The 27,881-nt window shown below is 48.1% G+C and overlaps 1 protein-coding gene, 1 long non-coding RNA gene and 1 pseudogene across 2 annotated transcripts in view; all 3 read right to left on the bottom strand.

Moving 5' to 3' along the window:
* Positions 1–21,753, bottom strand: part of ARMC9 (armadillo repeat containing 9) — a 139,587-nt gene extending 117,834 nt beyond the window's left edge. The window contains 6 exon segments of the mRNA XM_067027168.1: positions 2,561–2,653; positions 6,392–6,547; positions 8,418–8,588; positions 11,898–12,023; positions 13,594–13,681; positions 21,407–21,753. Coding sequence (XP_066883269.1) covers positions 2,561–2,653; positions 6,392–6,547; positions 8,418–8,588; positions 11,898–12,023; positions 13,594–13,644 — 597 coding nt within the window. The 5' untranslated portion in view covers positions 13,645–13,681; positions 21,407–21,753.
* On the bottom strand, positions 7,236–7,335 carry LOC131751653 (U6 spliceosomal RNA; annotated as a pseudogene).
* A 1,698-nt stretch (positions 21,754–23,451) lies between the features above and the next one.
* On the bottom strand, positions 23,452–26,038 carry LOC136793636 (uncharacterized). Its single transcript, XR_010839247.1, has 2 exons — positions 25,623–26,038; positions 23,452–23,823 (listed from the first exon to the last, which is right to left on the bottom strand). It is a non-coding gene; the product is annotated as an uncharacterized lncRNA (long non-coding RNA).
* Positions 26,039–27,881: the final 1,843 nt, after the last annotated feature.

Raw genomic sequence — 27,881 nt, 5'->3', positions numbered from 1 at the left:
TGCTGCTGTGAACATTCATGTACAAGTTGCTATGTAGACGTATGTTTTCATTTCTCTTGAGTATACAGCTAGCAGTGGAACTGCTGGGACGTAGGTAATTTCTATGTTGAAACTTTGAGGAGACAACCTATTTTTGAAGAATATTTAATGATATGAGGAAATCCTCTCTTCATTTGATAAAAAATATTTAAAAATATACATACATATAGCTGTCTATCCCCATTTATTGTAAACATTACATACTTTGGGGTGTATGTATGCACACAAATGCATTTCTGTGCTTTCCAAATTTTCTATAAGGACTATGATCAATTTTATAATCAGGAATAAAAAGAGTGTTGTTTTGCTTGTCTGTTTAGAAATGTAAACATAACCATGTTATTCTTCTTCTTAAAATGGTTCAAAGGCTCCTCCTCATTACTTAAGGGACCTCACATGAACCTTCGTGCCCTGGGCCTGCCTAATCTCTGACTCTCTCTCTCAATCCTTTCTGCTCCAGCAATTCTGAATGCTTCATAGTTTCCCAACCATACAGGCTCAGTGCTTTTGCACGAGCTGTTCCCTCTACCTGGAACTCCTATCTCGCATTCTGTCTGCCTCACAGACTCCCATTTTACTGTTCAAAACTCCAACTTGCCTGAGACAACTATGTCTTGGCCTTTTCTTTGTGTCCCTAATTCCTAGCACAATATTCAACCTAATATATGCGTTGAACTGAACTCCAAATATTTCCACATAACAAGGAAAAGAAAGGAATAATGTTTATAGTTACCTGCTAGACTTCAGTGTATTTGCTTCAAAGCATGTTGAACAGGATAAAAGGTAACAACTATTTGCAAACTGTAATACTAACAGCTAACAGTCAGTAACACAAGCGCTTCCATGTGCTGGGCTGTTTTAAGCAAGTTTTTCATGTATTAACTCAATCCTCATTTTATTCCAATGAAATGGGTGCTATTATTAATATAACTAATATGATTTACTATGTAAAAAATTTCTTTTAGAATCTTTACATAATTCCATTACCTTTTTAAGGAGAAACGCTTTTTTAAAGTGTATTAAAGTAACAATAAACCAAGTTGGAAAAGTCCTAATTTCACTGAAAACTGTCCTTTTATATGGAACTCTAAGAGGGCAAAGAATTGGGTATGCAAACATAATGGTATGTGGGCAGAAGATAGTACTGGAACAAAACCTTAAAGGATGTAAAAGCAGAGAGGAGAGCTGTACTCAGCCCCATGGTGGGCGGTCTCAAGGCGAGGCTGAGGAGTTGAGTACAGGCCACAGGGAGCCACTGGAGGCTTAGGAGGCTGAAGCAGGAGAAAAGTGTCATGAAATCCCAGGGATTTCAATTCAAAGAGTTCAGTTAGGAAAAGAGAGTCCAGTGCTTTGGAGTTAGAACGGAAGCAGAAGGTATTATGCAGCACAGGGGCCTAAATGTTTTATTAAATTAAACAAAACAAACACCAACTTTACAATTCAAAATGCTATATTCTTGTTATGAAACAACTTTTGATACATTCTTGTTCAGAATAAAAGGAGATGAACGTCCTTAGAGACCCACGAGCTTTGGGAAATCAGCCTCCCAGGGGCGGGGCGATCCGTGACACTCTTCCCTGGACACGCTCCGTTTACACCTGCTGCCTGGCCCTCTGTCCGGTCAGTGTTCCCTTTTTACTCTCAAAAGTGTCCCTATTTAAATTGGATCGTGGTGATGGCTGCGCAACTCTATCCATTTGCTAAAAATCATTAAATAATGCACTTACCATGGGTAAATTTCACAGTGTGTAAATTATACCTCAGTAAAGTTGTTTTTTATTTATTTATTTTTTACATATTTATTTATTTATTTGGCTGTACCGGGTCTTAGTTGTGGCATCGGGATTTTTAGTTGCAGCATGTGGGATCTAGTTCCCTGACCAGGGATCGAACCCGGGCCCCCTGCATTGGGAGCACAGAGTCTTAACCACTGGACCACCAGGGAAGTCCCAATAAAGTTGTTTTTTAAAAGTCCTAATTTGAGTGACAAGTTATATATGACTTGTCCATACGCCACGGCCTCAAGGCCTTAAAAGTGACTAGCTGATCTTCTGCGAAGGACAATTCTCCCGAAGAGTTATTTTCCAAGAAGACAGACAATTTTTTTTTTCCTACTCAGACAGCTTCTCAGCACATGACATGAAAATAGGACCCTCGCCACGTCTCAGAGACCCAACGCCATAGAAGTCAATCCTTTACAGCAGCGGTCCCCGACCGTTTTGGCAGCAGGGACGGTTTCGTGGAAGACACTTTTTCCACGGATGGTTCGGGCAATGGTTCGGGTGGTGATGCAAGCGACGGGGCGCAGCGGTGAAACTTCGCTCACTCGCCCGCCGCGCACCTCCTGCTGTGCGGCCCGGTTCCTAACAGGCCGCGGACCGGTTGGCACACGCTGCCGTTAACGCTCGATTCGCTCTTAAGTATGAAAGCAGCGCGACCACAGCTATCCCTGTTTGAGGACACCTAGGCCAGTGAGCTGCTCTAACACTATAGGTGGCCTCCATATGCTTCAAAAGGATACATATAATGTTAAAAGCTTCGGCGTGTTACTGGCTTTAAAAATTAAAGCCAGAAACTTTTCCAACTTCAGCTTTAATTCTGGAGTCCAAGGATCCTGAAGGAAAGGAACAAAAAAAAAAAAAAAGGAAAAAAAAAAAAAGAAAAGCACTAGATCATTAAATGTCAACAAACATTGTCAACTTGTGGCCTTTAAATAACTCCACCAGTTACTGAAATCAGAAGCAAGACGTCTCGCCAGTGGTGTGATGCTGTAAAAAACAGGTTTTAGGACATTTCACCAATTCATTTATAGAAGATTCGAGAGCCCACAGCAGGAGGAAAGAAGAGAGGACTTTCACATACAGAGAAAAAATAACCCTGTACATGATTTGAATTTTTCATGTGATTTAAACACAAGCATGGTAAGTAACCTTATGATATTGAATAGCAAAAATGATGCAGTACGGTTTAGGCATACGTAGTACTGGCAGGAATACATAATTATCGCTGTTACTGACAGTCTCCAGAAGGAGACTCATTTCCATAAACCTCATCCAGACAAGAACAGAAAGAAGCTGTTATTTGCCTCAAATACTCCATCACGTCCAGCATGATGACATACATCTAGTTTGATTTGTTCCTTCAAAATAAATTATTTATCTCAAATAATGCTCACTGAGAAGGAAAAAATAATGACTCACGTAGTAAAAGAATAACTGTCACAAGCAACGATCTTTCTCAGGACAACTTTTCTGAGTCTTCAGACGAAAATATCCACCAGCTAAACCAAGAAGTTCCGCTAAAAAGAAGCTCTGTCACTAAAAATTCATGTCCACTAACCTCTGAGATCCTGCCCCATCTCCCCCCCGTCTGCCCACCCTGCCCCATTTCTCCCCCCGGCTCCAATCCTCATCCACACCTCCCACCCCACCCCATCAGTTTATCCAGTGCGTTGTCCGACCCTTTGAAAAAATGCTGCCAGAAAAGCAGGAAAGGCTGATATTTTTTAAAGATTTTGTAATTCCCCGACACAGCATGATGACTTCATTTCTAATGTGTCTGTTGTGGGTTGAACTGTGTCCCCTAAAAAGACATGTTGAAGCCCTAATCTCCTCAGAATGTGAGGCCAGGGGAACGGGGACATCGCAGATGGAATTAGCTATTAGTGTAAGCTCCTAATCCAATGTGACTGCTGTCCTTATAGGAAGAAGGGAATTTAGACACAAACACAGAGAGAAGATGGCCACGTAAAGACAGAGCAGAGATCTGGAATTATGCGACCACAAGCCAATAGACACCTGAGGCTATTGGAAGCTGGAAAAGGCAAGGAAGGATCTTCCCCTAGAAGCTTCATAGAGAGCAAGCCCCTGCCGATGCCCTGATTTCAGACTTCTGGCCTCCTAAACTGTGAGACAATAAATTTCTCTTTTAAACCGCCCGGTCTGCGGTCCTTTGTTGTAGCAGCTGCAGGAAACTAATAGTGCGCTAATATTGTGCTAATAGTGTGCTCTAGCTCAAGGCTCTCTGTGCTCAACCATATAGAAAAGAATCTCAGGAAAGGACTGCTAGATTGGCCAACATAAACGAAGACATCTTAAAAAATAAAACAAAATAAAATATTTGGGTATTCCTAGACACACTACAGTGAAATTTTACGATCGTAAAGGCCAGAGAAAAAAGACAGAACAGGTACAAAGGAACAGCAATTAGACTGACGGCCAACTTCAAAATTGCAACAGTGGGAGCCAGGGGATGAAATAAAAATACCTTCAATGTCCCAAAAGAAGATAACTGTCGGGACTTCCTGGCAGTCCAGTGGTTAAGACTCCGCACTCCCGCTGCAAGGGGCATGGGTTCGATCCCTGGTCGGGGAATTAAGGTCCCACATACCACATGGCCAAAAAAAAAAAAAAAAAAAAAAGAAGAAAAGAAAAGAACTGTAAACCTAGTATTTTAACCCTATCTAAGAAAGCAGTAAAGATGTTTTCAGACAAACAAGAACTGAAAGAAGTGATCCTCAACTAAAGGAGATTTTTTTTTTTTTTAAAGATGACGGGGGTAGGAGTTTATTAATTAATTAATTTTTGGCTGTGTTGGGTCTTCGTTTCTGTGCGAGGGCTTTCTCTAGCTGTGGCGAGCGGGGGCCACTCTTCGTCGCGGTGCGCCGGCCTCTCACTGTCGCGGCCTCTCTCGCTTTGGAGCACAGGCTCCGGACGCGCAGGCTCAGTAGTTGTGGCTCACGGGCCCAGTTGGTCCGCGGCATGTGGGATCCTCCCAGACCAGGGCTCGAACCCGTGTCCCCTGCATTAGCAGGCAGACTCTCAACCACTGCGCCACCAGGGAAGCCCACTAAAGGAAATTTTAAAGGAATGTACTAAGGTAGAGGAGAAAATGATCCCAGATGGAAGGTCCTCAGCGCAAGATGGAGTGGTAAGCAAAAATACTGGCAAATCTAAAGGTAAATCTATACACATACTGACTGCATAAAACAATAAAAATTTCAAATTTGTAGGGTTAAAGTATATAACTAAAATATTTGATAATAACAGCACATAAGTTGGGAAGGAGATAAATGAGGTTAATGCATTCTAAGGTCCTTGTAATGGTCAGGAAGAGAATAAAAGACATTAACTTTAGATTTTATTATGTACACCAAAGTATCTGTGATGACCACTGAAAGAATATATTTAGAGACTAGCAAAAGGAAGAAAAATGGAATAAAATGACTCTCCATGAACCCTGATGGTCTCTAAATTCCTGAACTCTGAAGAAGAACCTGACCTCTGCCTTGGAACATCAGACCTGCTACAGCCTCAGAGGGACCCTTCCCTGACGCTGCCAGCTCCTCCTCACCTTGACCTAAGTTGTAGCCACACTGCCATGTCATAATTCTCATAAACGGAAGCCTAGACTGTGAGAAGTTTCACAACTTTCTAACCGCTTTATATTTTCAACCTTCTAGGAGAAGACGGTAAAACTAAATTTGGACTGACCAAAAAAACAAGCACAGAATTCAACTGTGCTACTATACAACAATCCGCCTTTGATGAGATCAGTCAACTACCTGACCTTCAGTCTAGCAGCTACTATTCAGGAGTAATGAAATTTGTTTTACTGAATTATAGCAGAAACTGAAATGTACTGAGCTTGGAAGAATTGCATCCATTGTTCTATGGCAGGGGAGTAAGCACCATACAAATTCTTGGAAGCAGTGTGAGGTCTTTAGAAAAAGTATCTAGTTATATCAAAATATTTGTCTCTAAATACTTTTCAATAAACCTCTCAGTGGGACATATTAATTTTAGTAAGTCAACAAAAATTCCCTTAATAGGTAAATCTTATTCATAAATATTATTCTAAAATGTCAACTAAAATGAAGTATAACAATTAAAAGAGCTATAGGCAAATAGTCTGATGGTAATATAGTACACAATCAGGTAACCAAATACATACCAAGTAAGTGAGAATTTTAAAACAAATCAAAATATACATGGCCAGTGATTGTGTAAAGTAGCCTAGTTTTTTTTCAGGCTACTAATTTTCATTGTAATTGAATAAGTTATTGTTTCAATACTGTAGAAGTGTACACAGAATGATTTAAGAGGTTAGTATATTTTAAAATGTTTTGTCAGTCTGGGTTAACAAGTCTTGGTGCAACGGCAAAAAAGCACGTTTTATAGCACAAGGAAAGTTTGTTAAAGCAACTTACCTGTACATTCTTTTAAAATACAACATAACATAAGCAAATTTTAGCCTTTTTACAGCATCATTCAGAAACCACCAGTGTATATATACAAGGTGAAAGTGCCCTGCTGCCCAGGATCTGAGACAAGATTTGGAGGTGCTCACTTACCTGGAAAAGCTCTTTAAATGAGGGGTGCACCATGGGATTGGGAACAAAAGGCAGGGCATAGAAAGGGAGAAACTCCGTGGTCTGGCTCAGCACTGCCCCTTTGGTCTCCAGGTAGGTTTTGAAATAAGAAATCCTTTCATCCAGCTCCTCTTTGTCCTGCGAGGAAAGGAGGATGCTCGTTTGAGATCTCCAGCTTGACGCCAGCTCACCTGTTCACCTGTCCTCTCTCCGGGGCTCCTTCAGTTCCAGCCACGTCGCTGGCATCCTCCCCACCTGGCCCAGCCTGCGTGCCGGGACCAGTCATCCTAACATCACCCCTATGTCGCCCCTTCGTGAAACTGTCAGGAATATCAGAGAACTAGATATACGATACACACAGTTCAAATGCTGCCTTTTCAAGCTATCGTTACCATTTCCTCATATCCTTAAAATTCTTCATAAACATCATTCTTTTTTTTTTTTTTAAGCCTTTATTTATTTTTGCGGTATGCGGGCCTCTCACCGTTGTGGCCTCTCCCGCTGCGGGGCACAGGCTCCGGACGCACAGGCTCAGCGGCCACGGCGGGCCCAGCCGCTCCGCGGCATGTGGGATCTTCCCGGACCGGGGCACGAACCCGCGTCCCCTGCATCGGCAGGCGGACTCTCTACCACTGCGCCACCGGGGAAGCCTAAACATCATTCTTAATGGCAGGACAAAACCTCATCTTGTGGGTCTATCATAATCTATTTAACCAATTCCCCCATTATTAGACATGTACATTGTTTTCATAGTTCAGAAATAACTATTTGTCTGCATTCCTGTGATTTCCTTACGCGAGGTTTTTAAGGGTGAACAGTTACTGTTTTTAACATGGAACGCTTCACGAATTTGCGTGTCATCCTTGCGCAGGGGCCATGCTAATCTTCTCTGTGTCGTTCCAATTTTTTTTTTTTTTTAAGTATATGTGCTGCTGAAGAGAGCACTTAAAGGTGAATAGTTTTTTGAAACAGAAGTTTTCCATATCATTATTCCTTTCCTTTATTAGGCTAAGAAGTGACCTTGCCTGCTTCACTGCTTCCAGGTGTAATCCCAGGCAAGTCGGGTCCCCCCCGCCCCCCGCAGGGTTTCCATTTCCTCCTGGGCCTCAACGAGAAGGTCCACCCTGGCCTCGCCTGTTACATCCCTCACAGCCTCACACACAGGCCAATTCTTCTCATCAGTGCATCTGACTTCACCTACACCGTGAAGCCCACCGGACTTAAAACATTTATTCATCTTTTTATCTTACAGAAAAATGGAAAAATTAGAAAATAAAAATAAATACAAAGAAAATGAAAAGTCTCCCACACCGGCACCCACAGGAGTACTATCTTAAGGAACAGCCTTCCAAGAACGGCTGCCACGATGGGCTGTAAAGCCGCTCCTCCTACCACTGAGCCTTCCTGTGGCCCCCTGACATTTAATAAGTTAACACAGGCCCTGGGGGCAGTAGCCAAGGCGTGGAGAAGCCACGAAACAAACGTGCGTGGTCCGATGTCAGCCTGGCCTGCTCCCCCCTTCCGTCGTTCCCTCGGTGCCCCAAGGTTCCCCCGCCGAGCAGTTTGCGGCTGCTCCCCTCTCCCCTTCACAGCCCCAGTCCCACACCTGCAGGAAAAGACTGCAGAAGCTAAATTCAACTTATCCACTCAAATGAACTTCCACAGACGGGCGTACCATTTTCCCACTGTTTAAGCTTAAACGTATCTTCTAATATATGGTCGAAAATGTGGTCTAAACATGTATTCTCTTAGACATACATGTCTTGAGGTATTCAGGAAAATGATGTAGCTTTCGTTACAGAAGTGATTAACTTTCCATGCAAATTAGAAAATAAACTGCTGGGAATGAGATAGAAAATCATTCATCAGGATGTAAGACACCTACTCCTTAGAAGCAATATGATAAAATGGCCACAAAACTAAATTAATCCTCATTTGCAAAACATAACAGCTAACATTCTCCTTTAACACACCATTTGGACCGACCCACGCCATAAGGTGAACCTACAGGTCTCCCTGTGGAGTGTTTCAGAAGATAGATGGCAAAATGGATGTGAAGGTAGAATTCCAACTTCTGGGCGAGGGAGTCGCCAGCCCGGATGGAGCTGGGAATGTGCCCCTCCCACAAATCGAAGAACACCTTCTGGTCTCCACTGTCAAACGCAGCAAGGAGGTCCTTCTGTGGAGAAGACATCAGAGTGAAGCCTGGTCACAGGGATGCCCCTTCTCTCAACATCCCGAACCCTCACACCCTCCCGTTACTCCATCGTTTCAGTGTGAGCAAAATTAAGTCTCCTTTTCAGAGGTAAGGGATAGGAAAATAGAGATCCAGAGGGCTTCAAACTGCCTAGGCTGAGATTCCTAGATTCCTACAGACCGACCCTGGTTTTCCCCTGCTCTGCAATATCAAATCTGAGCGTTCTAAAGAACAGATACAACATTTAAGGTCTCTGAAATGGAAGGAATCAGGCATAGGCCAAAGATTGAGCCCAGAGGCTCACAGGCAAATGAATACACTGAGGTCGCCCTTTGGACTTGCTGACCCACTGCACGCAACTGATGAGAACGGGCCAGATCCAGAGCCCAGCCGGACCTCAGTGGAACAACCGCATACCTATGGAAAGTTGCTGACACCACAACTGCCAAGTCCCTGAGCGCCACACGGAACAGTCGATCCCAGGCCTGGGGGGTGGGTGCTGTCACGTGCCCGCTGTTGCTAGAAGCATGTCTGGCAGGGACAGCAGTGTGGAAGCAACCACAGAGCCCAACACAGGCAGGTAGTGACTGCCCGGGCCCTCCCGTTCCAGGAACAAGGAAGCCTGGGCTGGAGACGGAGGGGGGCGCACAGACTCGGCACCAACCCGACCTCGGAGCTGTGCCAGTCTGACTCTGTGGGGCAGGGACAGCTTCCCGACTCGCCACGCAATAGCCGAATCAGAGAATTCTGGAGAAAGGTGGCGGCACTTCCCATGTCACCTGTCTCACAGGGAAAATGATAACTGATCCATCACAAATACCTGCTGCGTAAGTTTGCAGATTTAGGTATCAGGCAGAATCAGAAGAACTTCCTGTGCCTTATATTGTTTTCCTTTTTGTATCACATGCCCAAGATCCTGAGGCCTACACTTTGTGCTCAACGGCAAAAGCTTTCCTTGGAGTGCCTTTTCTGTAGACCCACCGCTTCCCCAACCCGTCACCACCGTTATTTACCACCATTATCTGGTCACTGTTCTTTTATATTTTTTAAAATGGTTTTACATTTTTTCTGTAAAATTGTCTTTTTTTTTAAGGTTACATATTCTATTTGTTTATAATCAAACTTTTTAACATTATAAAATAGAAATGTACAGAGAACAATGTTACATTGTTTGCTCATCCTTAAGTCAAAGACCTTCACTGATAAGGAATCTTCCACTACGAATCTTACAAAAATGTTCTCTACATCACGTGACCGAGAACAACTGTCTCTGAATATTACCTTAGTCTGGAAGGGATTGGCATACATTTGAAAGAAACTCAGAATTTTTCAAAATAAGCCCTACAATGAAATTCTACCTCTTCAAAACTGGCCTCTTTCTGGCCTTTTTCTCAGCCCTGGAAACGGTGAAGGACAGCTGGTCAGCAATTGCAGGCAGGGCAGGTACCAAACTAAAGCAGAAGCAGCTAAGTACCGCCACCTCTGGGAGAAACTGGGGGAACCTGGCCAGAGGACCCCCTTTTCTTGCCGCTGACTGATGCAAAGGTGAAGGGGAGCCTCCCAAGGGTGTGCTGCTGGGGCCCGGCCCCGCCCCAGGCTCACCTCTGCTGAGCTCTGAGCGAACCCTGCGAGCCGCTCCGGGGAGGACCGTCCTGCGAGAGGTCCAGTGACCGTGTGAATGAGGCGACCGCACACTCTCGTGGGTATTTTAAAGCTTGGAGTCAAGGTACCTTCGTAACATGGCGTGGCAACGGAAGTCTATGTGCCAAATGGCCCATCTACACTGTATTCTAAACTCTACATTTGTCGACCTGGGGCTACAAACCTTTGCTGTGCCGTTATACTCCCAATTTATGAAGCATATTCTGTACCCGGAAATGGTCCCTGCGTTTAAAATAATATCTACACATAAAGCAATCCAGTGTTACAACTCATAGGGTCACAAAATATTAACTTCTCAAATATAAACCATGATCACAGCCAGCATTATGAAGATCAGAAAATTTACATACCACCAATAATCACCTATAAACACACGCATACACACACACACACACACATGCATACACACACACACACACACTCTTACAGAACTGTGCTTAGGGAAACTCTCCCTTTGTTGAGTGCCAACTTAACAAATGTCCCTAAGTCACTGCTCCGGGTATTTTTGTTTGGGAAATCTGTAATGGCAGGACACAGCTGTTTATTGAATGAGCAGAAAAGACACGCTTCTCACAATCAGAAAGTTTCAAGGTCTTTCAAGTTAAGTACAGCCTCTGTTTCCATGTCTAATAATGACTAGATTCTTGTTTCATGTTCTGAAAAGTTTGCTCCAGGGTTGGGAGGTGTCATCAGGCTGCCCGATGCATCACTGACAGGAGAGCCTGTGTCTGAAGTGGTGGCAGCTCAGAAGCCAGCTGCGTAAGGACTGGAGGGCCCCTGGGTCGGGCGCGCAGCCCCTCTTGACCTCCCCAAGCCATTGCGACGGGTGCCCCAGCTCCACGGTGCCCTGTGCCAGGCCACTGAGGAGTCGGGCTGTGGCCTGACCTCCAGCTACTCCGTGGGACTCTCAAACAGAGTCTCATATTTTTCTTAGAAGTATGTATATTGAAACAAATAAATTTATTAAAATAATAAAATCACGCAAAGCTGAAATACGCTGCATCAGGAAACGGTATGTTCTCTTGTCACTGGATGTATTCACGGTGAATCAATCATTTACCTAGAATGTTACAAATGGGACGGAGCATCAAATAATGGTTGAAATTAGGACTTTTAAGATCCTGTCTAACCCTGAGAGTTGAGGACCACGTAACATGTGCCCTCTGCAGCCCACTGCAACAGGCTCACAGCTGCCCAGGCCTCCCTGTGAAAGGATGCTGCCTTGCATGTGGCTCTTATCCCTGCCCCCTCTGGCCTCCCCAGACAGAAGGCAAGCACCATGAGGGCAGAGATTCTGTGTTGTTTTGTTCACTGCTGTGTCTCCAGTACCTGGAATTAATAACCTAAAACTCCTCGGAATGGGGACCACATTTGTCTTAGTTTCTAAGCATTTGCATGGTTTCTTCTTTTTCTTCCTGCCAAGAAATGTATGTCAAAGATCTTATGTTGCCACCCATTTCCTAGGATACAGAGATTTGAAAATGACATTACTCATTTATCCATAAACATCCGCACAGTCTGACAGTCACTGTGCCCAGGTCCCCAGAAATATCCCAACATTCTCTAATGGCAGCATTTCTTACAGAGCATCTTGATTATCTACAGAAATCAAAAAAAGTAAAATGTTACCTGGATTATCGATGATTTGGAGTCCCTTACAGAGCCACATGCTGATTTAGATAACGGTTTTCCTTTTATTTTGCATTCTTTTGAAAATGTTTTCAAGGTGTCTTCAAATTCGGCAAAATCTAAATACTATTAAAAAAAGCACATAAATGTACATATATTTCTCTGTTTTAACATCAACAAAGTAACCGTCTTTGATGTAATTGTACCAGCTCAATATTATCACAAAATTTATAATGAACTGTCATCTTTGGGAGAAGTAATATGGGATCCAGCTTAGAATTTACTTATCGATATACACACTAAAAAACTAGAAAGACAGTATCATAGAAAATATTTATTTACAGAAAATAAATTTGTTTTTAGAAGGAAAATGTGAGCTGCATTATAATTTATTTTTTAATTTTGGCCCCGTCACACGGCTTGCGGGATATTAGTTCCCCGACCAGGGATCGAACCCATGCCCTCGGCAGTGAAAGTGCGGAGTCTTAACCACTGGGCCACCAGGGAATTCCTTTATTATAATTATTAATAGAAAATAAGATGATATGTGCAGCAGCCTGAAAAAGGCAAAAGTGATCAAAGGACCTGATGGCTTTGGGTCTAGTAGGTCTCCGGGAATTTGTTACTTGAAACAGAGGGATTAGAGGTAATGCCTGCCCCTAAGAACAAAAGGTAAGCCATTAAAAGATGGGCAATGTCATCAGCCGCCCTCAAGCACTAATGACCCCCGCCCCACCACGTCTTGAAGCGCCCCTCTGCCTTCTGTTAGTGACACGCACTACGTCTACTGCTGCTCTCCACACTTCCCTGCCCTTCTTTACAGTTTGTGTCCGTTGTAACTTTCTGTTTCCACCTCCTCTAACTGTGGCTATCTCTCCAGGCCCTATCCACAGTCCTCTGCTGTGACAGCTTTGAAAATTTATTCATGATCACACCAAATTCCAAAGCTGCATTTCCAGGGTGGACGCCGTGTCCTTGCTCCACGGCCGTGTCTCTCAACGCCTGATGGACAGTTTAACCACACAGTGAAACAGCAGCAACCATTTCTTTAGCACCAACTCTATGCCAGCCCCTGCTAAAGGGAGTAGAGAATACCAAAAAGCATAAGGTGTGGGTCTCAGCCTTCAAAAGCTTTCAGTGTAGTACACCTAAATGTCTATTAATAGGCAACAAGTTAAACAATGATGCAGCCACTCAGTGAAATACTCTACAGCATTCAGAAGTATGAGGCAGGTCACAGGAAGATGTTCATACTGTACTACTGCTGACAGATGAAAGGCAAGCTGCAGAACAATGTGTGCTATCACCACATTTTGTAAAACAAACTATAGTCATGTGAATACATTTTGAATACTCATAGAAAAAAATCTGGAAAGGTAATATACTAAGCCATTAACAGTGGTCACTGCAGGAGGGAAATTCACTGCTTATACTTCTTTACTGTTTGAATCTGTTACCCTGAGCATGTGCTGCCTTTATAACTTTCTTTAAAGGAATTCTAAAAAGCAGCTTTACAAGTTCAGTTTAGTTATGAAAACAAAATATAAATACATGGAAAATTCTAAAAAGGAAAACAGATAACTGTAATGTAATGATAGAAACATTACAAGGCATTACAGAATTTCCTGCATTGTAAAATACAAGCTTTACAAGTTTTCAAGATCTTTTTCTGTGACCTGTGTTTTGTAAAACATACCTCTTTCACTAGTCCAAGTAGTTCTGATTCATGAGCCAGAATGTCCCCCATATTGAACCGTTACTGTTAATTCTCACAGCAAAAATCTCTACAAGGCAAAAACATAAGACAAAGGCTATCATTCCAACTATCTGTAAAATAACAGAAAGATAGCTGTAGTGGGAAGAATAATGGCCCCCATGTCCTGATCCCCAGAACCTGTGAAAATATTAGGTTGCATAGAAGGCATGGATTAAGGCTACAGATGGAATTAAGGTTGCTGATCAGCTGACTTTAAAATAGGGAGAGTAGCCTGGATTATCTGGTGGACACAACATCATCGCAGGGGTCCTCCTCAGGGAAAGAGGGAAGCAGGAAGGTTAGCTTCAGAGTGAGGCAGGGGGAGAAAGACTCAACCCGCCGTCGCTGGCCTTGAAGATGGAGGAAGGGCCGGGAGCCAAGGAGTGCAGGCGGCTTCTAGAACCTGGGAAAGGCAATAAACTGATTCTCCTCTGGAGCATCCAGAGAGGAACAAGCCCTGCCGACACCTTGAGTTTAGTCCAGTGAGACCCATTTCAGCCTTCTGACCTCCAGAACTGTAAGACAATAAATCTGTGTTGTTTTAAGCCACTAAATTTATGGTAATTTACAGTAGCACTAGGAAATACAGTGGCTAAAGTCAAAAGTAATTCTCTCTTCTAAGACAACTACTTAAAATGAATGTGATCAAGGACTGGAGGTTGGTATAAATGAGACAGTCAAGGATTGCTGGTGAGAGTGAGGAAGACTATTTTTCTTATTTAGAGTTTTCTAACGTGCTATCATGTGGTATGTGTAATTCCAACAGTCAAGAGCATAAAGTGTATTTAGAACAAAATAGAGTGTAATGATAAAGTCAATCCATTTACTTTAAGAAAGGATACGCACTAGAATTAGTCTGACGGAAGAAACACAGAGTCACTAATCCCTCTCTCTGCTTCCCAGTAAAAAGCATTAAACCCAGAAATAGAGTCACAGATGTAGAAAACAAACTTATGGTTACCAGGAGGGAAAGTGGGGGAGGGATAAATTGGAAGATCGGGATTGACAAATACACTCTGCTATATATAAAATAGATAACTAATAAGGATCTACTGTACAGCACGGGGAATTCTACTCAATACTCTGTAATGACTTATATGGGAAAAGAATCTAAAAAAACGAGTGGATACATGCATATGTATAACTTATTCACTTTGCTGTATGCCTGAAACTAACACAACACTGTAAATCAACTATACTCCACTAAAAAAATACAAAGTAAAGTTTCTAAAAAATGCAAAAAAAAAAAATTAAACAGTCACAAAAAATTAAACAGTCACAAAAAGATATCAGGTACTACTTTAAAAGAAATCTTTAATGTCACCCGAAGTCCATAATCATTCAGCCTTATGCTACCGGAAGACGAGGTGGTGTGCATTTACACAAGTGTTAACACAAGGTTCATACACCAGAGAATTTATTAGGTCAGTTTTTAAAAAAATAAGTGCAAGAATGCCCAACATCTTTTATATTTTCAAAACACTTAAATAAATAAAACGTCGTGAACTTTTTTTTTCTTTTTTTTGCTGTACGCGCGGGCCTCTCACTGTTGTGGCCCCTCCCATTGCGAAGCGCAGGCTCCGGACGCGCAGGCTCCGGACGCGCAGGCTCCGGACGCGCAGGCTCAGCGGCCATGGCTCACGGGCCCAGCCGCTCCGCGGCACGTGGGATCCTCCCGGACCGGGGCACGAACCCGCGTCCCCTGCATCGGCAGGCGGACTCTCAACCACTGCGCCACCAGGGAAGCCCCGTCGTGAGCTTTTTAAAAGTAATTCTTTCTTCTCTTCCTGCCACCCCTCCCCAAGGTGTATCCAGAGCAGTCATTCCCTGGACCCCACTCCCAGTCTCCTCCCCCGGGCTGCTTGCCCATAACCTCAGAGGAATTACAAAGCCTGGGCTCAAATGCTAACTCTGTCATTCACTGGCACCTTATCTGGGGCAAATCACTGGTGGAACCTGTTTCTATCTGTAAAATAAAATGGAGAATTTATCAGATCTCTTCTAGTTCTAAGAATGCATGATTTGGGACTTCCCTGGGGGTCCAGTGGTTAAGACGCCACGCTCCCAATGCAGGGGACCCAGGTTCGATCCCTGGTCGGGGAACTAGATCCCACGTGCATGCTGCAACTAAGAGACTAAGAGTTCACGTGCCACAACTAAGCAGCCCTGGAGCCGTAACTAAGAACCAGTGCAACCAAATAAATAAATATTTTTTAAAAAATTTAAAAAGAATGCATGATTCTGTAACCTTACATTTTTCTGCCCATAACAGTGCATTCAGTTTGAAATATTTGAACACAAGTCCGGAAGACGAAATTTAGAAATCTCCCCCTTTTCATTCTCTCTGTCTCCCCGTCACTGTCTCGTGACTTTGTCTCTCCCAAGGTCCCTCCACACCACCTCCCATCACCTCCCTCTCCACCTCACTCCAATGACTAAGCTACAAGTGATCTTCCCCCTCCTGTTTTCGACCCTCCCGTGGTTCCACCTCCAGATGAAGGCCAGGCTCCTTCGGCCCAACTCTCATCTCAGATCCTACACCACTGGGCCTCCAACACTCTTCCTGTTGCTCCATAGGCTTGAGCCCCGTGGGCCACCATGCTGTTCCAGTGCACACCCGCTGGACCCGCCCTGCACATGCCTGCCCTCCCCGAGGGCTCTGCTTTCACTGCCCCCCCTGCCTCGTGGCCCCTCCTCCAGGCATCCACGTCCCACTCAGGTCTCTGCTTCAAAGTCACCCCCTCAGAGCCTCGCCCTGACCACCCTCCCTAGGGAGCCAGCCCCCGGTCACTTCCTACCCTTTCTGCTGCTTTACCTTTCTCAGCAGCACTAAGCGCCCCTGACAGGAACATCCTTCCATTAGCATATCTGCACACTGTCGCTCCCACCCCGGGGTACAGATTCCACGAGGAAGACACGCGTTCACTTGGCATCCCCAGTGCCTGGACCAGTGCCTGGCACACTGTGGGTGCTCAAAATTACTTACTGAGCGAATGGAAAGAATTTCAGGTATGAAGAAATTACAGCAAGGAAGGAGACAGAGCGCGGAGGAGAGGGGTCTGGGGACATTTTAGAAAGGGTGGTCGGGGGACTTCCCTGGTGGTGCAGTGGTAAAGAATCTGCCTAACAATGCAGGGGAGGTGGGTTCAATCCCTGGTCAGGGAAGATCCCACATGCCGCGGAGCAACGAAACCTGTGCGCCACAACTACTGAGCCTGTGCTCTAGAGCTTGCGAGCCACAGCTACTGAGCCCAGGCACTGCAACTCCTGAAGCCCGCGCGCCTAGAGCCCGTGCTCCGCAACAAGAGAAGCCACCGCAATGAGAAGCCGGCGCACCGCAACGAGGAGTAGCCCCCGCTCGCCGCAACTAGAGAAAGCCCGCGCGCAGCAACACATGCAGCAACGAAGACCCAATGCAGCCAAAACATTAAAAGAGAAAAAAAAGAAGGGGTGGTGAGAGAAGGCCTCCCTGGGAACAGGAGTGGTGAGCAGAGATGTGAGAGAGCAGGCACTTCCCAGGCCTGGGCAGAGGGGTTTGCAAGTGCTAAGGCTTCGGGTGCTGGGGTAGGGGTGCCGCTAGGGCAGAAGAGCAGGCCGACTGTGGGGGCAACGAGGTGCCAGGGCCCAGTCCAGTAGGACTCGTGTAGGGGACTGGCCGGGCCGTTAGCCGGGCACAACGGGAGGCCGGGAGGGGGCTGACCCCACGTGGCTCACGTCTTGTAAGGAGCGCCATGTCTGCCGGGCCAAGAAGAGACCGCAGGGCCCCATGAGAGGAAACGGAGGATAGGGGGAGTTCGGACGAGCGATAGGAACCCTGTGAAGTGTTCTGGTTCCAGGTGTAAAGGCAGGGTGGCCGGCTGCTGCTGGACCGGATGTAGCATGTGAGGGGACAAGGAGAAGGCCGCCACCTGGGGCCTGAGCAGCTGGCTGAAGATAAGAGTAAGGCACTCACTGATCGGGGGAAAGTGGGGAGGGGCGGCGGAGAGCTAAATCACGAGTTCTGTTCCGGCCCTAAACCTGAGATGCAGAGCAGACATCCCAGCGGGGGCGCTGAGAAGGCCGACGGAGTGGAGGGGGCCGAGGAGATGGCGGGAGCGTTCGGAAGTCGTCCGCACCAAGATGGCAGTTCGGCAGATGAACACAGTGAGTGACGTGACCCCCGGCCCGGGGAGAAAGTGCAGCTGGAGAGGAGGACAGGCCCAGGCTGACCCTGGGGCCCTCGGTACCGCGGGGTCAGCGAAAGGGCAGACTAGGCAAGAGCAGAGACTCGCGGGGAGACATGACCCGCACACTGTGACACTCTGGAAACCCAGTGAAGGTGCTTCCCACGTCGACGGCGCCTGCGCGTGGTCAAGGGAGATGAGGACAGGAGAACTAATCCCTGGCTTTGGCAAAGTGGAGTTTGCTTGTGACCTTGATAAGAGCAGGGAGGACATGTGCCTGACTGGAAAGGGTTAAAGAGAGAAAGGGAAGTAAGGAAGGAGAGACAAAAAGGACAGGAGAGATGGCATGGCGGCTGGAAAGAGACGGGAGGTTTTTTTTAAGAAGGAAGATGTTGTAAGCAGCGAGTTTGTACGTTGATAGGAGTGACCCAGTTAGAGAAGGAAAAGTGGGTGAGGCAGGAGAGAGAGGAGGTGGTTAAGGAAGCAATGTCCTTGATGCGGCCAGTGTCCAATGAGGGCCAGGCCTCACACAGGGGTGGGGACAGGACATCTCCGGACACAGAGGGATGGCGGAGGATATGGGTAGTGACCAAAGAAATGGACAGATTTAGTGATAAGAAGCAAAAGAAGAAACACGGTCATCAGCTGAGAGCAAGAAGCACGTTGGTAGTTTGAAGAGAAGGGAAGGTAGGAACCAGATCAACTATGGAAACACGGCAGGACTTCCAGTAGTGAGTCTGCTGAAGATGCATGGACTCGAGGGACTTCCCTGGTGGTCCAGTGGTTAAGAATCTGCCTTCCAATGCAGGGGACGTGGGTTCGATCCCTGGTTGGGGAACTAAGATCCCACACGCTGTGGGGCAGGGGGTCCCCAACCCCCGGGCCTCAGACTGGTAGCAGTCCGTGTCCTGTTGGGAACCAGGCTGCACAGCAGCAGGTGAGTGGCAGGCGAGGCGGCGAAGCTTCCTCTGCTGTTTCCTGCCGCTCCCCGTCGCCTGCATTACCGCCTGAACCATCCCCCAGCCCGTCCATGGAAAAACTGGCTTCCGCGGACCCGGTCCCTGGTGCCAAAAAGGTTGGGGACCTGCCGTGGGACAACTAAGCCCGCGCTCTGCAACTACTGGGCCCGCGCACTCGGGAGCTTGCGCACCACAACGAAGGACATCCCCCACCCCACTATTACACAACAAAGATCCTGTGTGCCGCAACTAAGACCTGACACAGCCAAACAGATAGATAAATACTATTTTTTAAAAAAAGATACATGGACTTGAATCCCAAACAGAACCAGTCTGTACTTTTCTCCAGCCGCTTTCAGCTGTCTGAGTTAGGTTAACAGGGTGAGGCTTTTGCAGGACAGGGGAAAGAGAAAACAAGCATAACAGCGATGGAGCAGTGAAATTAAGCTACGTTAAAGATGGGGGGAGGGAAGGTGCATAAGGGGGTTGTAAGGCAGTGAAAAAGTAATGGGGTCAAAGACCTACTTCAGAGGCTCATCAAAGTGAGCTTGAACGATAGAAGGTCGTGCTCAGAGAGCAGGATGAATAGTTCAAATCAAGAGTTTGAAGGTGGTGCAGTAATACAGAGCTCACGACTGCAGAAGTGGGCAGATGAGGAGGATGGAGGAAAAAGATGCCTATAAGCAAGGAGGACGAAGAAACGTGTGCAGCCAGGATTCTGAAACCCCTCAAAATGAAGCAGAGGAGGTGGAGACGTAGATGGTGAGCCAGGCGCTGCAGTCTTCAAGGGAAACAACTGTGGTAAAGCCCAAGGCATGGACTTCAAAGGTCGGGGGGTAGGGGGGGGACAGGGAAGTAGCAATGAGGAGCAAGCAGGACACCCTACCTGCCAGTTACACAAGGTGTGAGGAGAAAGACAGCTACTGTCTGAGGACCACCCACCTCTCTAGCCTTCCTCTGGACCAACCAGCACCCCCTGTCTCTGTTCCTGTCCCGGCTCCATTCTTACTTCCCCATGTGAGGCCCCAGTAATACTGAACTCCCGGCCATTCCTCCTTACAAAATGCTCTTTCATGATTCTAAGCCCTTGGATGTACTCTTTTTCACCTCGTGGGCAAACTTGACACATCATAGTCAGGGCTTGACCTCCGTCACGAAGTCTTCCAGGAACCCCTCTCCCTTCCCCATCAAGGCAATTCTCTCTCCTCTGGGGTACCTCTATATCATACATTTACTTCTACTGTTATACTTATTACCCCATTTAAAAAGGCAGGCAGCTGTATTTAAATTTTGTATCTCTAGAACCTAGCAGAGTGCCTGGTAGGCACCCAAGACATGTGATAAATAAATGAAGCCCAAGCAGAGGGAAAAGCATTTTGAAGGCCCTGGAACAAGAAAACTTTGTTGTTTTGAGAACTCAAGCTCCTTCCTACCTCAGGGCCTTTGCACATATTGTTCTCTCTGCCTGCAACACTCTTCCCCTCTCTTTCTTCACCTGGCTAAGCCCTGTGCTTATAAACATCACTTCGTCAGAGAAGCTCTTCATGACCATCTTTTGAATAAGGTTCTGCTATGATCATCTGTCAGTGAATGTGAGCCATTGCTGGGTATTCTATTACTCTGACATTCTTAAAAATTACAGAATTTTCTGTACACTTTTGTATCATAATAAGTTCACTTATTGAGGGCTTATTGTATGCCATGCAAAATGCTTCGCATTTAATTTTCACAATAAACCTGAACGATTAATATGATTTATATTCTCCTCTTACAGATGAGGCAGCTGAGGCTCAGGGAGGTTAAGGTGCTCCCAATAACTCAACTACTAAGTAACAAAGTGAGAATTTAAACCCAGACTGATATTAACCACTACACAGTATTACCCCAAAGTTTGGACCACCTCAATCAGAATCACCTGGGATGCTTGTGAAAATGAAAATTCCTAGCATCTCTCTGAACTTACTGAACACAATGCCCAGAAATTGTTTTACACAAATCTCTCCCGATGACTCTTATGCACGTTCAAGTTTGAGAACCACGGCTTTACTTTATGTAAAAACTAGAGAAAACTTCTTCAGTCACTCTTGAGGATTGCAGTGGCAGCTTCTGATTTCTATATTATAAGGATTTAGGGCCTACGAGCTGGTTGAATAAGGGGAAGACTATAGGATTTGTATGGAAGACGAATCTGAATAGGAAGCATCCTGGTTTTGCTTAGATTGGATGAAGTCTGGACTCAACCTGGGTGCCTGGGGAGAGCGGTTAGCTGATGGAGATGACGGAAGGGATGGATCTAAAAGCCCCAGGCCACCCTCTCGTGACGCCACTCCCCAGCTGGACGACATGGAGCCCCCTTCAAGCTTGGCTCACTGAAGCAAAGATCAGGGACTACTTGTGGGAAGCAGCTGGGCCTGTCCTCGGGAGATCCAGGCAGCCGCCTCGGGCCCACAAAGTCCAGGACAGCAGTCGAAAAGTGGGGTCATGCGGCAGCGGCTGCTGAGTTGGCGCGTCGGGGTTTTCCTCTGGGGAGAGGGCTCAGCAGAGCCTCGGCCCTCTGGCCCATCACCACTCCTCCCCGCCCGGGGACGGCGGGCTCGGGGGTGGCCCGGCCGCGTCGGGGGACGAGCTTACCTGCTGCTCTGACGCGGGCACACGCGCCTACCCTGCCCGGCAGCCCCTTGTCCAGCCGTCGCCCCGGCAACCGCCGCCGCCTGCCTGGCACCACGTTGAGCAGCGCAGCCAATCACCGGACGCGACCTGCGCGGAGCATCCTGGGACAAACGGCGGAGCCTAGGGGGCTAAGCCCCGGGGCTTCCAGGCGGCGGAAGTGAGGTCGCAGCTCGCAGTTCAGAGTCTGCTGCGGGTTTTACGATGCAGGGCTGCGTCATCCGTCCTCCTCTCCACAACTTCCCATTGGTTCATTTCCACAAATACTGCGCCTGGCGTTGTGCCTGGCTCTGGGGATGAGCCCGACCAGGCTGGAAACAAAACCATCAAGAGATTACAGCGTGGTGTGCGCGGAAAAAGGCGTCGTTATTCCCATTTTACAGCAGAGACTTAGAACCAACAATGTAGCCCAAGATCTGCCTTAAAGCTCCGGGCACCAGGCTTCCACCCCACTGTAGCAGTTTCCAGCGATTTTAGAGAAACTTTTTTTTCCCCACGTGAAATGTGGGTTTTTAAAAGTAAAACAGGAGCACAAATCATCCCTCTCCTTGCGCGTGGTGCTTTTGAACTGAAGTTCACCAGCACTGAAAGAGCACCTGCGAGTCGCCCAGCTCTGGGCTGGAGGCTGGGGAGTTGGCTAGAGATGGAGAAAATCTCTCCCCACCCGGCATTGAGGACCAGATCTCCATGTTTCCATCTCCATGCTTCCAAGAAGGTGCAGACCACCAAGGCCAGAGTCAGGGAAGAGGGCATGGAGAAGGTAGATATGCTTGCCTTTGAAGAAGCCCTAAGATGGTCTGTGGCCATCTCCCCAGGCCCCAGGCCTGCCAGTGCTCTTTTGAGATCTGAGGGTATTTTCAAAGAAAGGTTGTATTTAGCAGGAAGAGACACCCTGTCCAGGTAATATGAATTGAAAATAAACCTCGCCGTTCATAATGATAAAAGTTCACATCTATTGTCAACTCACTGTGTGCCAGGGATTGCCAGACAAAATATAGGACAACCAATTAAGTTTTAATTTCAGATAAGTTTTTAGTATAAGTATATCCCAAATATTGCCTTATTTTATTGTGCATATAGGACATTATATTTCCTGTATTTTTATTTGCTAAATATGGCAACCCTATGAGTGCCCACTTGTATGTAATCCTCACACCACATCTGTGAGATGGGTAATATTTTCAGGGGTTTACAGATTAACAATGTTGTACTTTACCTGCCCTCTGCTCCTGGGAAGCAGTGATGGTTAATAAATGCCCCCATCCTTTTGTGTTCTGGGAAGGGGCTTACCAAAAAGAACTACCCTTCCTCTTGTGACTTAGATAAGGCTCATCATCTACTCTTCTTCATGACTCCTGTAAGGTTCATGGATGATGCCCTTGTTTACTTGTGACAAGGCCAAACGTAGACCTTTCCCCTTTTTGCTTGAACCTGCTCACCAGGCCAGACACAGACCTTCCAAATTCCTGTTCTTTGTCTCGTGGTTGATTAGCTGAGATAAGACTGTTTTGTGAAACTAGTTAGATAACAGAGATAAGCATGTCCTGTTCAGCTAATTGACTGAGATTTCCCCTGATGGCAAAATCATCCCAACTGTAAATTATCCTACTTGTAACCTGTCTAGCCCTCCCTCTATGAGTCCAAGGTAAAACCACCCTGTGGAGACACTCTGATGTCTGACCTGGTGTGCTCTACCTATTGCAATAGCCTGAATAAAATCACCCTCCTTGTCCAGGTTTTGTCTTTGACAAAATGAATAACACAAAGAGGTTAAGAAATTCCTCCAAATTCACATAGCTAGGGAGTGGTAGAACCAGAACTGAACACAAGACCTTGTGCCTTGGAACCCTAGGCTCTTAACTACAATAAAAGCCACTCCAGGGAATTCCCTGGTGGTCCAGTGGTTAGGACTCTGCCCTTCCACTGCAGGGGACACGGGTTTCAATCCCTGGTCAGGGAACTAAGATCCGGCATGCTGCGCAACACTGCCAAAGAAAAAAACAAAAACAAACAAAAAAACCACTCCTGCTTTACTTTTTCTTACAAGTGCATTTGCCTCATGGTCAGGATTGGTCATTACAAGTGCATTTGCCTGATGAGCAGGATTTTCCCAGCATCCCCTCCCTTCTAGAAATGCACCCCACACCCTGACCCCTGACCACAGGGATGGGCATTACAGCCCAGTCTGGACCAATGTTGCCCCATCCTTCTGACAAGTGACTGGTCCAGGATAGGCATGTGATGCAAGCTGATCCAATGAAAGTCTTTCCCTGGGATTTTTCTGTTGAAGTGTGGTCAGTTCATAGTAAAATGAGACTCCAGAGCAGCCTACTGCCATGTTCTTCATCCCGGGGGAAGGCCAGAGAAAATGAAGCTGTTACCTAGAGAGATGCAAAAAGAGCATGTTGGGGGCATCAGATCCTTGGTCCTAGACTCTTGAGTCCCCTGGAGCAGCCCTCACTCCATCCGTTGCGTAAGCACTGCTCCCCCACAACCCCAGCATTCTTGCAATCAACCATCATTTTCGCTTAAGCTGGTTCAAATTGAGTTTCTGTCACTTGCAACCAAAAGAAGTCTATTACAGACGTAATTTCTATATGTTATATCAACTGAAAATGGCTTAAAATTTTGTTTCTTGCTAAACAATTTAAGTTTATTTCCAGGGATGTGAGTCACATCACAGCACCCACTAGTTCTGTGGCGTGGATGAGGTTGGCAAAAAGATCCAGACCTTAAAATGGCCTTCCCAAAGGGCAAGCACAGAGGGCAATATGTTGGTCTGAACTGAAGAGTAGATGCTACAGCGACCGGATTTGGTGGTTTTCTCGCAGGTTGACACATCTTGAGGACCAGCAAGGCATGGCTCACAAGGAACCTGTTTAGCTGTACCGCCAACCCTGTCACTAAGCATTTCCTGGCCTCGTTGTTGTCTCAGCCTAAGCAGCGATCCACTTGCCCCAAACCAACTTTACATTATGACTGCTGCTTTCACGGTGAGACCTACATACGGACTTGAGAGGGTGTGTGTGAGACAGGGACAACCGGGCTGCTAAATAAATAGTTGGTTAATCGTGACAATGAAAAGAATAATTCCTGATGATAGAAGATGCACACAGTAATGCTGAATCTCCCGTTTCACCCCTCTCCCAACCTATAATGAATGTCCCATGAGCTCAGTTGAACCTGAGGTCAAGGGTAAGACGTAGAACTCCTTGCTGCCCCTGGATGAAGCCTTTTCCTGCTAATAGACATCTGAAGCCAAAAGTGAAACGATGGCCGGTGAGGAGAGAATTTGGGAGGATGACCCACTGGCTTTCCCATGTGTGGTCCCCAGGTCAGCTGCCGCAGCAGCATCTGGGAGCTTGTTAGAAATGCACATTCTCAGGCCCCACCCAGACCCGCCGAATCAGAAACTCTGGCTGGGGTCCAGCAATCTAGGCGATTGGGACTGATGGGCGCTCCAAGTGTGGGAGCCGCTGGACTTGAAGGTCTCGGGTTGCGCGGGCTCTGGGCGGGGTCGGGAGCGAGCATCCCCGGGCCCCGGCGCGGGGAGCTGGGCTCTGCGAGGCCAGATCTGCGCCCGCCGCCCGCCCCGCCCTGGAAGCCGTACAGACGCCGCCCGCCCGCGCGTCCGGCTGGCTGGCGCGGAGACCGGGTGGAGCCGCGGCCACCAACGCCGCCGCTCCGCCCCGAGAGGAAGCAAGCAAGGCGCCCACGGAGTTTTCACCCAGTGACCCGAATCTTGGGGGGCGGGGGGCGTCACTGCAGTGACCTCGGGCCTGGGAAGGACGGGGTCAGCGCGGGTCCTGGGCAGAGCTTAAGACAGCAGCCGTCGAACCTGACCTGGGCTCCGCCCCGGCGGAAATTCGGCTCCGGCCGGGCCCCAGGCGCAGGCGCGCCTTCTCCCAGTCCGGCTGTGCCAGCCCGGCGGTCAGAGTGCAGAGCGGTTCCCAGACATCACACGCGCTCTGGAGCGGAGGCAGCCCCCACCCAGGCGGCCCGGGCGTCACGGTTTTCCTCCCACCACCGGCCCCCAGCCCTGACCCTGGGAAGGAAGTCAGGGCAAAGACACTGCAGCGGCCCGGGGCACAGCAGCCCAGGCCAGCCCCGCCTTCCCTCATGACAAGCTCTCTGGCCCGGTCCCTTTTCCTCCCGGCCTCAACTCCTTACGAAGTCGCACCAGGGACGCAGAGGACTCCTGCACGTCCAGTGACAGAAACCTGTCTTGAAACAGCTTCAGCCCAAAGCGACTTTTCTGGCTGCCGTCACAGGGAAGTCAGGCGCAGCCCACCTCCCTCAGGCAGAGCGGGAAGGAGGACCCCAGCAGTGCCTTCAGTTCTCGGCTTCCGTCTCTCTCCCCTGGGCTCTGCCACGGGCTGTGGGGGGGGCGGGGACTGGAGGCCAGCTCTCCCGGTGGCCCGGCCCGTGACCTGGGCGGAGAGGCAGGGAGGACGAGTGAAGCCCTGCGGGAGCGCTCTCCCTGGGGCCCGAGGGTCTGGTTCCCCTCGCTCCTGAGGCCTGGCTGCACCCCATCCTTGACTCTTTAAAATGGCTTTGTGTGTATAAGATGAAGGCTGCTTCTGTGCCGAGCGTGTTCGAGGCGATTACCCACAAGGAAGAGTCTGGGCTCCCACAGGCTGGCTGCCTCCCAGCCTCCCTGCCCGTGGGCGTGAGGCGGAGCCCCCTAGCGTGGAGGAGGGGAGAGGGGACACAGACACTGCCCCGGCGCCCAGCTCTGTGACCTCCTCCTCCCTCCCGCTGAGACAGGGGAGTGGCCTCGTCCTCCTCTGTAGGGGTCCCAGCAGGGCCTGCCAAGATCCTCGGGGGAGGTGCTAAAGTAGGCAGAGATGTTGGAGCAGCTACAGTGTGGCGGCATCTTGTTGAGGCTCAGAAGTTTCTGGTAAATGGAGCTAAGGCAACCCCCACCCCCCGCCGCGAGTATTTGCTTTGAGGAGGGGCTGAGAAGCTGTCCAGGGAAAATGATATGAACTCTGTCCCTCGCTAGGGTTCAGGCAGATATGGCCCAGCTGAGAGCCTGGGATAGACCTGATGGAGGTCAACCTGCAGGGGTAGAGGTCAGCCTGCAGGAGCTGAGCACATCCAGGAAGGAACGGGAGGGGCAGTATCATCAAACTCTGCAACAATCTGAGGCTTGGCCAGCTGGCCGGCTCTTAGCAGCAGGATCCCATCTCAGAGTCACAGATCTTTGGGACTGCAGTGACCGTAGGCCCTATGTGACCATAGGGATCACATAAGAAGACTCTGGAGAGTGAGAGAAGTCCACGGGAGGGGGACCTTCTGCTGTGAGGTGAGCCTCCATCCACCCCTTCGAGCTCTCAGGCTGGAAAGCCAGAGCCACTTAGAGGTAGCAGCACCTTTGCTCTGGGCCTGTTGGCCGGTGGGGGCAGAGGAGGAGACGCTCTGTTGGAAGGTTTCCCAGCTGGGCTGTGAGGGGTGAAGCCCAACAGTGAAGGCCAGGCTAGGAGGGTGACAGGTGCCGTTTGTATGGAGATGAAGGCAATTTCCTTCTCCAGATTTTCTCATAGGCTGAGCACTGGATTTGTTTGGAAGAAAGATCTGGATACGTCCTTTGGGGTAAGGGTGGATGAGGAGCAGATGAGATCCCAAGGTCTCAGTGCTCTGCCTTCCAAGGGGGCTGGGTGCTAGCCCTGGAGGGGTCACCCTTGATGGTGGGGCACCACGGCGGCCCTACTCCCCAGTGTCCAGGCCTTGCTTTGAACCCCAAAGCCCTTGCGTCTAAGCTCTCCAGGTCTTTGGAAAGCCAGGTCTCGGGCCAGGCCAGCTGTGGCCACACAATCGTGCAGGCAGGCCTTTTGCCATTTCCCCCAGCAGTGCCGAACCCAGAACACAGGTCTGGGGAAGGAGCTAAGACAAGGGACATTTTTCTATCATCCTGGCCCCAAGAGCCCTCAGGACCCTGGTATGCCTGCCTCCCATATTCTAGAACCATCTGTCCTATGGAAATGTGTGTGTACCTGTCTGGAGGAAGTAACAGGGGCTGTAGACAGGTAACGTTCTCTACTTGCTTTTGAATGTCCGGCTCAGTCCGGATCCTCTAATCGGGGCTCTCGGGGGCAGGGGGCACGGGGCAGCCCAAGCCCTCTCGGGGGGCGGTGGGGGGCTCTGGGAGCCCGCTCTCCTCCAGGAAGCTGTGAGAGCTGCAGGCCCCTACTAGGGGAGCCCATTTATTTCTTCTGCCTGCTCGGCCCTCACATGGCCTTATAGGGTAGAGGCTACGCAGAGGCCTGGCCTGCTGGGAAGAGCAGGTGGGGAGGCCTCAGGGTCGCTGTCTGTGGAGGCTGCGCCGCTGCCCTGGGTGTTGAGTCTCCACCTTCTCAGGCTCCCCCTCCATCACGTGCTTTGTAATATCCTCTTTCCTATCCTAAAATGAAATTCCCAGCTAATATAACCTCCTCAC

This window comes from Kogia breviceps, chromosome 2 (genome assembly GCF_026419965.1).
Source record: "Kogia breviceps isolate mKogBre1 chromosome 2, mKogBre1 haplotype 1, whole genome shotgun sequence".
Classification (NCBI taxonomy): domain Eukaryota; kingdom Metazoa; phylum Chordata; class Mammalia; order Artiodactyla; family Physeteridae; genus Kogia; species Kogia breviceps.
The sequence above is the reverse complement of the archived record's forward strand: the minus strand, read 5'-3'. Positions and strand labels throughout refer to the sequence as shown.